The 11,711-nt window shown below is 53.4% G+C and overlaps 1 protein-coding gene across 3 annotated transcripts; it reads left to right on the top strand.

The window, feature by feature from the left end:
- Positions 1-380: 380 nt before the first annotated feature.
- Positions 381-11,163, top strand: TNFAIP8L1 (TNF alpha induced protein 8 like 1). 3 transcript variants are annotated; one of them, XM_033135546.1, is made up of 2 exons: positions 381-467; positions 8,578-11,163. In XM_033135546.1, the coding sequence occupies exon 2, from the start codon at positions 8,583-8,585 to the stop codon at positions 9,141-9,143; it is 561 nt and encodes a 186-aa protein (XP_032991437.1). In that variant the 5' UTR covers positions 381-467; positions 8,578-8,582; the 3' UTR covers positions 9,144-11,163. The 3 variants fall into 3 exon arrangements, with proteins under 3 accessions (XP_032991437.1, XP_032991436.1, XP_032991438.1); XM_033135545.1 differs by lacking the exon at positions 381-467 and adding an exon at positions 1,649-1,732; XM_033135547.1 differs by lacking the exon at positions 381-467 and adding an exon at positions 1,679-1,728.
- Positions 11,164-11,711: the final 548 nt, after the last annotated feature.

Genomic DNA, 11,711 nt, shown 5'->3' with positions numbered 1-11,711 from the left:
TTGGCTCAGCCTTCCTCTCTTCTCCCGGGTCTCTGTTTTCGACTCTGTCTTTTTCCTCCCCTTTTCTCAGCGGGGCCCCCAAAGCAGCCGCGCCCCCAGCATCCGGCCCCTTCCGATATTCCGGAGGAATCCCCCAAGCCGCCTGCCCGTCCCAGGCCCCGCCCCCTCCCGTGGCAATGAGCTCCTCCCATTGGCTTCTTCGTACACCGCCCGCCCTACCATTGGCTGAGACCATGTCTTCGGCCCACCCCCTCACCATCCGGTTTCTCTTAGGTCCTTTCTTCGTGGGAGGGGGCAGAGCGGGGGGGCGTGGCCCTGTGGGGGCGGGGCGATGTGGGGCGGGGTTGAGTTTCCCGCTCCGCCCCGCGCGGTTATTAGGCGCAAGTCAGGAGGCTGGCTCAACGGCCCCTCGAAGGCGGCGGGACGGAGCCTCGGAGGTCGGACCTACGACGGGCCCCGGAGAGCAGGTGACAGAGCGATGCCTGGTGCACCTCGGGTGCCACCTAGCCGCCCACTGTCTCTCTCCCGCCCCCCCATTCCCCTGCAAACCCCACTCCCTCCCCATCCCTGTCTGAATTCCTGCCTGAATTTCCTTCTCCCTCTTCCTGGCCCTCGCCCTCTGTTTCTCCCTTTCCCTCTGTGTCTATGGCACTCTCTTGCTGTATGGGTTATGGGGAGGCACAGTGAGTCTGAAATGCCCTCCCCCCGGCGTGGGGCGGTTTTCTGGGACCACTGCCCCCACCCCACCATGAGGACTCGGATGGACTCTGCTCCTTGCATCGTGCAGGGCGCCAAGTGCTAGGGCAGATTCCAGAGTCAGGAGGGCATTTCAGGTGGTGGGCAGCCTGGCCAAAGGTGTGGAGGTGGAAATGAGTGTGGCTTCCCGCTGGTCCAGGCTGTTGGGAGAGCCAAGGCCAAGCCCACCCAGACTGGCCATCTGGGAGTTTCCCAGTGGCCTGAAGCCTTGGCCTCAATTTTTCCAGCTGTGAACTGGGACTGTCACCCGCTAAGGTAATTGGTGGGTGAGCGGTCCCATATCTGCAAACATCACTACCTCTTCTATTCTGGGGGCCCTCTGGAGGGGGTGCAGCCCCATATGTAAACAGGCCTCTTGAATATGTCTGAGCCCAGCTGAGGAAGGTGAAGGCCCTGAGGGGCTGCGGCTGAGTGAGGGTAGTTTGGCAAGTGGTTGGGAGGTCAGATTTTGAAATTAGACAAACCTGGGTTCCCGCTCTGCCACTCACCATGGTACCTTGAACGGATGATTGGATTCTCCCAGCCTCAGCTTCCAGTCTGTATAATGGGGTGGGACATAACTCCCTGGGGATAAGGGCTGCTTCCAGGGTTAAATGCAGGTATGTGGGTCCTGCTTGTCTCCTCCTGGCCCCCAACTCCTCCTACTCTCCCCCTCACTCACTCTGCTCTAGCTGCAGCAGCCTCCACATTCACACACCAGGCATGGTCTTGCCTCAGGGCCTTTGCACAGGCTGTTTCCTCCATTGCCATGCCAGGCCCATAGGCGCCAACTTTAAAACATAACAACTTGCTGAGGTGGGCCGGGCCAAGGGAATGCCAGGCAAGGGCTGGGTGGCTGGGAGGGGCGGAGGAGGGGCCAGCCCAGGGACGCTGTACCTATGGAAACCGGAACAAAGAGCTGTGCCTCAGCCACACAAACACCTGGGCTGTGCTTCTATCACTTAGCAGTTCTGGTGGCCTGGGACTCCAGTGGTGGGTGAGTCCCCAGATCCCTGGGGGGCAGGTGTGGGACTCTACCCTGCTCTGATGGGGGTGGGGTGGGGTCGGGTGGGGGGACAGGACAGTAGGTCCCTAAGCTAAGAGATTAGTCAGGTAGGTGCAGATTTGAAGCCCTGTGCTGTCCCCTACTGCTGTGTGGCCTTGAGTATGTCAGGTGTTCCCTGAGCCTCAGTTTTCTCATCTGAGGCCTGGGCAGGTGAGGGGCCTTTTGGTTACTTGGCATTCTGAGGAAGTGGGTTCAGGGGTCTTCAAGTGTCCTTGTCTGTCAAATGGGGTCACGAGAAGATGCCTAGGACAAAACTCCAGCTGTTGGCATGGAAACAGCCTTCTCCCAAAGTCAGATGCTGAATAATGATTCATGCTTGTCTGGGTGCAGCCCCAGGTGTTAAGGATGGAGAGGTGGGGGCCCAGAGCTGGCAGGACTTGGCCCAGGTGCACAGTATGCACACCTCCCTTGGGATCCTCTACACCCCATCCACAAGACAACTTCCTCTGGAATCCCACCCTCCTGAGCTTTCACAGAGGCAGCTCTGGCTGAGTTCTTGAGATCTTCTGAAGCCCTGTTCTCCAGGCTTCAGTTTCCCCTTCTGTCCAGTGGGGTGGTAGAGGTTGGGGAATGTCCACTTGGGGGAGCCCCACCCCCAGAGGGTCTGGTGCTGCTGTGCTAGCTACTATGTCACCTTGGGATATCTCAGTCTCTCTCTGGACCTGTTTCCCTGACTAAACAGTGGCGTCCTTGAAGGCGATCTCTCTGCCCCTCTGGTACTGAGAGATCGTTTATTCATTCAACAAACAAGTTCTGAGTACCTACTGTGAGCCAAGATTGGGGGTTGGGAGAGAGCCATTCATCCAGAAAAATCATTATACTTAATTGCAACTGCATGAAGATGATGGAGAGTCAGATGGATGGGGAAGTTAGTTTAAATGGGTGTTCTGGGAGGGCCTCCTGAGCAGACTTTTGAGCTGAGGCCTGAATGAGAGCAAAGAAACAGCCATGTGGATACCTGGGGGGACGGGCATTCCATGCGAGGGGAGGGCGCGGGCGAAGCAGAGTGAGCAAGTGCGACAGGGAGGAAGTGAGGGCAGGCAGGGGACAGGGCAGGTCGTGCAGGGCCTCGTGGAGGATTTGGGCTTTAACCCAGAGGATGGTGGAGACGCTGGAGGGCTGTGGGCAAAGGAGGGGTGGGACCTGACTCAGGTGCTCAGAGGCGCCCTCTCGTGGCTGCTGCGGGGAGGACAGACATGAGGGACTAGGGGACGAGGGCGGAGGCAGTGGAGAGGTGAGAAGTGGGTGCAGCCAGGACTCATTTAGGGGTGCACCCCTATTCTGCCATGTGACCCTGAAGCCTCCACTTGCTGTTAAAAATCTTTTGCTGAGCCTGAGTCCCAGTCTGTCCTGTCCTTCCCTCCATGGGGTTGGGCAGTTTTCTCCCAACATTCATGTTTGGCCCCCAAACTTTCTTCAGTGGAAATCTCACAACAGTTGAAAGTGTCCTGCCTTCCACTGCAGCCTGCAGGTGGTCAGACCCTGCCCGTCCTAGGGGTGGCCCCCAAGGGCTCTGGGAAACCCACTCTGAGAACCGCTGGTGTCTCCCCCTCCTTTGGCAAGTAGATGCCCCTTTCCCTTTGGCCATATCTAAAATGGGCACTGACTGAGCCATCTGAGTGGTGGTTAATAAAAGGCTCGATGCAGTGGTGCCCTGATGTTGGGGTTGCGTGGGAATAGGAAGTGGGGGGTCATTTGCCACGGTGGGCATTTGCCCTCTGAGGCCACCCTGGGCCGTTGCAGCCAGGGCCAAGAGAGGAGAGACCGGGCAGCTGGCTTGGCTCTGCTTAGCGGGTCCATCAATTATTGACACGCTTTGTGTGAGACATGAAGAATTCATGTGGGGGCGGGCTGCCCGTGGACCAGTGGCATGCTGGAGCCAGCTCACAAGAGCCACTTGTTGTATTTTCAGGAATTTTGCCATTTAATAATTTTGTCATTATTCAAAATGACAGACTATGAATTTACTGTTAAATACGTTATATTTAATGGACTATTATTCATTATTCAAAGGTATGGACTATTATTCAGCCATAAAAAGGAGTAAAACACTGACACTCGCTATAATGTGGATGAATCTTGAAACCATGATGTTTAGTGAGAAAAGCCAGACATAAAAGGTCATGTAGTGTGTGATTCCATTTACGTGAAATGTCCAGAACAGGCACATCCACAGAGACAGAGTGGATTTGTGGTTGCCAGGGGCTGGGGGGAGGGGAATGGAGAGTGACCTCCAGCTAATAGAGCTGGAGTGTCCAGAATGGGGACGGGGACAGAGATTGGAATCCAAACGATGAAATGGGGTTAACAGAGGGTGAAAGTGGGAGCAGGAGTAGACAGCCACTCGGCATCTGGACACCCATTCACAGACGGGAAAGCTGCCCCTAGGGGTGTGGGGCTTATCTGGAGTCACTTTGCAGGGGCTGTGGACAGGACTGCGGGCTTCCTGCTGCTCCTCCAACATGCCAGGCACAATCCTGCCCCAGGGCCTTTGCACAGACTTCAGTCGGCCTGGCTCAATCTTCCCCAGACCTTGTCTTTTCAGTCCCAGCTTTAGGTGCTCCACCTCAGAGAGGCCTTCCTGACCACGCCAGCCCAGGTCACCTGCCTTTTCCTGGCTGTCACTCCCCACTCCTATCTCTCCCTGAAATTATCCTGTTTATTTCTATGTTCACCGGTTTCTGACACCTCCTCCTTCCAGCGTGGGTGACAACATCTCTTAGGGGTCTGTTTTGGAAACTTGGAGGGCTTTTTTTTGCTTGTGAGGATAGCAGGATGTTCTGGCATTTGGGGGCAGGATCCAGGCACCCTAGGCATCCAGCCGTGCTCAGGGCAGCCCCACAACTTCCTGACATTCTGCCAGAAACATAAGCCGATGAGTGGGGTTTGCACGGTTTTAATGTTCAGTGTATATTCCTGAATCGAGTGGAGATGAACCTCTCTTTTGATAGGAATTTATAGCTATATGTTCACGGTGATGCCCCATATGGGGCGAACCCCTCATAGATTTGTTCCATCCCCAAGTGCAGTGAGTCTGAGCTTTTCAGGAGGGAAATTCTTGGTAATCAAACATGTTGAGAACCTACTGAGTGCCTGGCAATGCGGATGTGATTTACAAATCTCAACTGTGGAATCCTTTTACTTTCTGTTTGTATTACAGTTTTGGGAAAATCCTGTTTTAAAACTTTTTAAATTCATTTAACATAAAAATGAAGTATAAGAAATATATATATAGTAAGGACCACAGAGATATAAAGTATATACACTTAATATATATATAGTAAGTGTTCCATTTGATGAGATATAAATTCACCGTTTTAAAGTGTTCAAATTCTAGAACATTCCACCACCCCAAAAAGAAACTCTGTCCCCATCAGCGGTCACTCCCCAGCCCCTGGCAACCAGTAATCTACTTCCTGTCTCTGTGGATTTACCTGTTCTGGACACTTCACATAAGTGGAATCACACACTGTGTGGCCTTGTGTGTCCGGCTTCTCTCATGAGCCCCGTGTGTTCAAGGTCCATCCACGCTGTGACGAGTGTCAGCGCCTCCGTCCTTTTCACGGCTGAGTAACATTCCAGTGTGTGGAGGGACCACATTTTGTTTATCCATTTGTTGATGGCCATTGGAGTTGTTTCCACTTTTGGCCACATGAATCGTGTTGCTGTGAACATGCGCATACACGTTTTTCTGTGGACGTACATTTTCATTTCTTTGGGGTAGATGCTTAGGAGCAGAATTGCCAATAATTATGTGTTTGAAGAACTGCCAAAAGAACCCTGTTTTCACAGTGCTGCCCCGTTTTCATTCCCATCAGCCGTGTGTGAGGATTCCAGTTTCTCCACTTCCTCACCAGCACTTGTCTGTCTGTCTGATGAGAGCCGTCCTAGTGGGGAGGGCGGTAGTATTATTATCGTTACGATTTTGACTTGCGTTTCCCTAGTGGCCAATAATGTTGACCACCTTTTCAGTTGCTTGTTGTCCATTTGCATATCTTCTTTGGAGAAATGTTAGATGTTCCTTTATTTAGATATAATTCACATACCATAAAATTCACCTTTTAAAGTATACACTTTGCTGGGTTTTCGTGTGTTCACAGAGATTTACAACTATCTAGCTTGATGATGTTTTACATTCGTATGGATCCAGACTGAACAGAACATGGAACATTCCAGACCCAACCCCTCCACCTCCTCCGATGGTGGCCTTTATCACCATCTATTAATTTTACTTTTAAGCTGGCGGGTGGAGGTAGACGAGAGTGCCTGTGGATTCCATCTCAGGGTAGTACGGGAACACCCCAGTTCCTCTGTAATAAGGAGGTGGCTTGCGTAGGGATCCTCAGGAAGGCAGAGACGGATCTCTCCTGGTCAGTGCTGTATTCCCAGCGCCGGGTACATAGTTGGTGCTCCATAAATGCTCATTAAGCAACTGAATGAATGTTCTGGCAGAGCCCCTGAAGCTTTAGCAGGCTTTTCTGGCTTGTAACAACAGTGGGGCGTTCTGGCATTTGGTGGGCAGGGGCCAGGGACACTGGGTGTCTGGCCCCTGAGCCCCGGGGCAGTTCCTGCCCCAGAAGGGCTGGTGTAGCACAGTCTGGCCATCTCCTGGCTTGCCTGCTCTCGGACCTGGGTGAGCACACAGCCCCTCGGACCTGGGTGAGTATAGCAAGCAGGAAGGAAGGCTGGAGTTTATTTTGGGCCACGGCCTGATCCCCCGGGAGAGCAGTCATTTCTCTGGCTACTTGAATGAGGATGTTTCTGGCAGAACAATGGGTCGGGGAGGAGGAAAGGACATGCAGCTGGGCTGGCTCAGGTGTGGCAGGTCTGGGGGCTGGCCAGAGGGGCTGGGAGTGTGGGCGCTGGGAAGGGAGGTTGTAGCTGCTTCCACCCCCACCCCTTTTCCTTCTGGGCTTGGGGACGGGGGCGCTGCTAAGGGCCCAGGCCCTTCCCAAAGCCTGTACCACAGGCCCAGCTCCCCTCCAGAACCAACACACCCAACCTCAGGACTTGCAGATGGGAAAGTCAAGGCCCAGAGGCGGCTCACATAGCGACTGAGATAGGCAGAAGAACCTGGGCCTCAGTTTGTCCATCTGTAAACTGAGGAGACTGCACCCAGGGTCTTGGGAGTCCCCTCTTGTTTCCCATGTTTGTTGACATCCTTTCCCTCATGCATTCAACAAACACCTCTGGGGTACCGTTAAGTAGCAGGCCCTGGACTGGCCATCGGAGATGTGGTGTGAACAAGGGAGGCGCAGCCCTGACACGTGCCACTGGTCGAGGGAGTTGGACATGGAAACCAAGGTGCTCAGGGCCACGATGGAGGACACCCAGGGTGCATGGGAGCCAAGGGGCACCCGGCCCAGCCTGGGACATCTGGGAAGGATTCCAGGAGTAAGTGACAGTGACACCGAGACTTGAAGGATACACAGTTTACAGGATGAGTTGGGAGAAGGGGTTCAGTTAGAGGGAATGGAATAGAATGTTCTAGAGAAACTGGTGGGAGGGCACCCAGGAGGCATAGGTACTTGTGCCAAGCGGCCAGCCTGATGCTGTGGCTGCTCACAGAGAAGGTCTGCACGTCCAGGATGCTGAATGTCTTAGAGCTTCAATGGTGGGATCCCAGGCGGTGACGTCCAGCCCCTTGCCCAGGGGACATTGGGGTTGGCCACGAGCTTCTGCCCCAGGACCGAGTTCTGATCGTCCTCATTTTACACATAGGGAAACTGAGGCACAGGGCAGTTATGTTGCTTGATTGAATGATCAGAGCTGGGAGCAGGCCCTGAATGTTGGTGCTGGTTTTGTCATGGGGGACAGCTCCCAGCCCTCCAAGATTCAGGGAGACTTGCAGGCGTCAGTTGGGAAAGGTAGAGGGGGTTAGATGTGCAGAGGTGTTGGGGGAAGGCAGTCACTGTGTTGCTATGTGGCCTTAGAGAAGTGGTTCAGCCTCTCTGAGCCTTTGTGTTTTCTTTTGCAAAATGGGCCACGCCCCCACTACCTGGTGGAAATGTCAAAACAAGCACATGCTGCCAGCTCACCGTCTGCTGCGCCACCTGAGTCAATGACACCTCTGCGCTGGCCTTGGCCTGTGTGGCCCTGAGGTCTGGGGGCTGGTGTAGGGGGCAAGGAAGCCTGGTCCAGTAATCCCTGTGCCTGCCCTGACCTCCAAGTGCGGGCGAGAGGGCAGCCGAGGGTTGAGACTTCTCCCAGGGTCCGAGCTCGCACTAAGACAGGCTTTGTGGGGGCCCCTGGGTGTGAGTGGGTGTCCACGTGGCATTCCTGGTCTGGGTGGCTTGGAGCCGGGGTGGGGTGGATTCTGACCACAGCTTGGGGCAGTGGGTGAGGACTGGGGGTGGGTCCTCGTTCATTTGGCAGATATTTCTGGAGTCTCCAAGGACGTAGCAGTAAGGAGTCAGGCCCATTGCCTCCACCAGGGCCTGGGGTGAGGCAGACCAGTGGGGAATCAAAGCCAGGGGGAGTAGAGCAGAGCTGGACTCCTGGGGTGTTGTGTGGCCCAAATTGTCAGCTTAGCTGTTCAGGGATAGCTTACTGGAGGAGGTGGTGTCCAGGCTGTGAGGGAAGAGGCCAGGGCCTTGGGTGCCATACAGGAGTCTACCAGAGAAGAGAAGGGGTGTGGGGGCCAAGGCTTTGGAGGATGTATAGAAGTTCACCAGGGAGGAGCATGGGAAAACAGGAGCAAACAAAAGTGGCCCCCAGGCAGCCGCCTGAGGCCCCGGGGCCGTGGGGGCTGATGTTGGGTGTCTTTACCCCCGCAGGGCTGATGGACACGTTCAGCACCAAGAGCCTGGCCCTGCAGGCCCAGAAGAAGCTCCTGAGCAAGGTGGCATCCAAGGCGACAGTGGCTGTGTTTGTGGACGACACGAGCAGTGAGGTGCTGGACGAGCTGTACCGCGCCACCAAGGAGTTCACGCGCAGCCGCAAGGAGGCTCAGAAAGTGGTCAAGAACCTGATCAAGGTGGCGGTGAAGCTGGGCATTCTGCTCCGTGGCGGCCAGCTGGGCGGGGAGGAGCTGGCGCTCCTGCAGCGCTTCCGCCAGAGGGCGCGCCGCCTGGCCATGACGGCGGTCAGCTTCTACCAGGTGGACTTCACCTTTGACCGGCGCGTGCTGGCCGCTGCCCTGCTCGAGTGCCGGGACCTGCTGCACCAGGCCGTGGGCCCGCACCTGACCGCCAAGTCCCATGGCCGCATCAACCACGTGTTTGGCCACTTTGCCGACTGCGACTTCCTGGCCGCGCTCTACAGCCCCGCGGAGCCGTACCGCTCGCACCTGCGCCGGATCTGCGACGGGCTCACCAGGATGCTGGACGAGGACAGCATATGACCTCTTTTTCCCGTCTGGCCCAACTCCACAGACAGATGACCTGTCCCCTCTCAGAGGATGCGAAACCGTTTAAAGCAGCAGTTTGACGGACCCATGTCGCCTCTCCCGCCCAGTCCCACTAGGAGAGGACTTCACCCTCCTCGAGGCTGCTCTCTGCTCGGTCCACCTGTCCTGAATCTCCATAACCCTCAGGGGGGCTGGTCTGCACCCCTCAAATAACCTGACGTCATCTGAAAACTGGCATTGCCCACTTAGTGATGCCACCTGGGTTTCTCATTCCTTCAGACAGGGGTCATGCTGAACTGGAAGGGAATGTTATAGGGTGAGCTGTGTCCCCGCCGCCTGAGTCCTTTGTTGAAGTCTTAACCCCCAGGACATACGAGTATGACCCAAATGTGGAACTAGGGTTGTTGCTGATGTAATTAAGATGAGATCACAGTGCAGCATGTTGGGCCCCTAGTCCAGTGTGACTGGGGTCCTTACAAAAGGGGGAAATTGGAACACAGAGAAGGCAAGATGGAGGCAGAAATTGGAGGGATGTGTCTATAAGCCGAGGGATGCCAAAAATTGCCAGCAGCCCCCAGAAGCTGGGAGAGTCTTAGAGAGTGGCCCTCCCAAGGAACCTGCCTGGCCAACAACTTGATCTCGGGGTTCAGGCTTCCATAACCACAAGCAAACAAGTCTCTGTTGGTTGCTTCAGCTGCCCGCCCAGTCTAGACGTTTTGTTCCGGCCACCCTGGTGAACGAGCTCAGGGAAGCCACAGAGAGGGCTGTGATGGGTGCCGGCGTGGGGGCGAGGACGCTTCGATTTGGTTGGAATCATAGCTTTCACACCCACGTGGAAGGGGAGGGAGCGCCCCCCCAAGAAGGGGGCGAGGGTAAAGCCATCTGAGATGCAGGCATATTTTTAAATGACCATTTCATGTGTAGAAAACAAACACACCAACAAACGTTATCAGAAAGCAAAGCTCAACAAATCTTGGCTTTGGGGACACCCGGAAGATACAGTGATTCTCACCTCGGGATGTCGATGGACACATGTATTTGTGATTTTTGTCAGAAGGGGGCATGGGTTGCAAAACACGGCTGCAGGTCTGACCATGTCAGGGTCAAAAATGTTATTCTGGGCGCCCTTGGGGGAGGGGAACAGTGTCCCGTGACTGTTTTGCAGAACTGGGTCAGGTATGTTCAGGGTACAGGTTGCAGACAGGAAGCCTGCAGGCCTTATTAGGTGAGAAGGTGGGTTTGCATGGCCCCGCCAGTGTTTGAGACATCTGGAATCAGTAGCCAACACTTAAAACTGGGGAAATTGTGTGTATCAATCTGAATTTGGGCGTTTCTCTCAAAAACACACCTAAGCCTGCACTGCCCACTGGTTAAGCTGCATAGAGGTGGCTCCTCTCTGCTTTGCCACAGTCCGCACTACTCCTTTTTGTCTCTCTCTGGCCTGTTGGACTGGCTGTCAAGATTATGACCCCAGGTATGACCTCTTTCTGTGGTTTGGTTTCTGCTTCCCTGAAGCCAAAGTCTTTCAACCAAGAGCCATACCTCCTACTCCACAGTTCTACAACCAACTTCCCCTCTTATCTCCTCTAGTCAAGAGACGGATCTTCAAATTCAAGAGCAAATATGCATTTTGAGTGCCCAGAGAAGCCCCAGATGAAATCCTTTGCCCTAGTCTCTGCTGACTGAATTTATCAATGTGCATAAGGCTTTGTACTTTTCTGCTGGGCTGTCCAGCCTCTCTTGACTCCTCATCAACTTGAGATTTAATTTTGAAAAACCAAAGAGCACTACAGAACCATTTAAATAAAAGCACACGTCTTCCATTGGCATGATGTGGAACTGGCAACTTAATTGCTTGGTGCCATCTGAGTTTTCTGCTCTCTCAGGTTTTTGCCTTAAATTTTTTTTTGTCAATTACAGCTGACATTCAATATTATGTTAATTTCAGGTGTACAGTGTAGTAGTTCAGCATGTATATGATTTAAGAAGTGATCCCCCTGGTAAGTCTAATACCCACCTGGCACTATACATAGTTATTACCATATTACTGACTATATTCTCTATGCTGTACTTTACATCCCTGTGATTATTTTGTAACTGCCAATTTGTACTTCTTAATTCATTCACCTTTTTCACACACACCCCCACTCACCCAATCTGGCAACCACCAGTTTGTTCTCTGTATCTATGAGTTTCTCTTTTGTATGTACATTTTATTTTTTTAGATTCCACATATAAGTATGTGAGATCATATGGTAGTTGTCTTTCTCTGTCTGACTTACTTCACTTAGTGTAATACCCTATAGGTCCATCCATGTTGTCGCAGATGGCAAGGTTTCATTCTTTTTTATGGCTAATATCCCATTGTATGTATGTACCACATCTGCTTTATTCGTCTACCAATGGACACAGGTTGCTTCCATATCTTGGCTATTGTAAATAATGCTTCAGTGAACAAAGGGGTCCATATATCTTTTCCAATTAAGAGTTTTGGATTTCCTCAGATAAATACCCAGTAGGGTAACTGCTGGATTGTCTGACTGCTCTATTTTTAATTTTTTG

This window comes from Rhinolophus ferrumequinum, chromosome 18 (assembly GCF_004115265.2).
Source record: "Rhinolophus ferrumequinum isolate MPI-CBG mRhiFer1 chromosome 18, mRhiFer1_v1.p, whole genome shotgun sequence".
In the NCBI taxonomy this organism is placed as follows: Eukaryota; Metazoa; Chordata; class Mammalia; order Chiroptera; family Rhinolophidae; genus Rhinolophus; species Rhinolophus ferrumequinum.
This window is presented reverse-complemented; position numbering and strand designations above follow the sequence as displayed.

Excerpts from the sequence above, each read along its gene's own strand:
- TNFAIP8L1 (XM_033135546.1), top strand. The coding sequence starts at position 8,583 with ATGGACACGTTCAGCACCAAGAGCCTGGCCCTGCAGGCCCAGAAGAAG.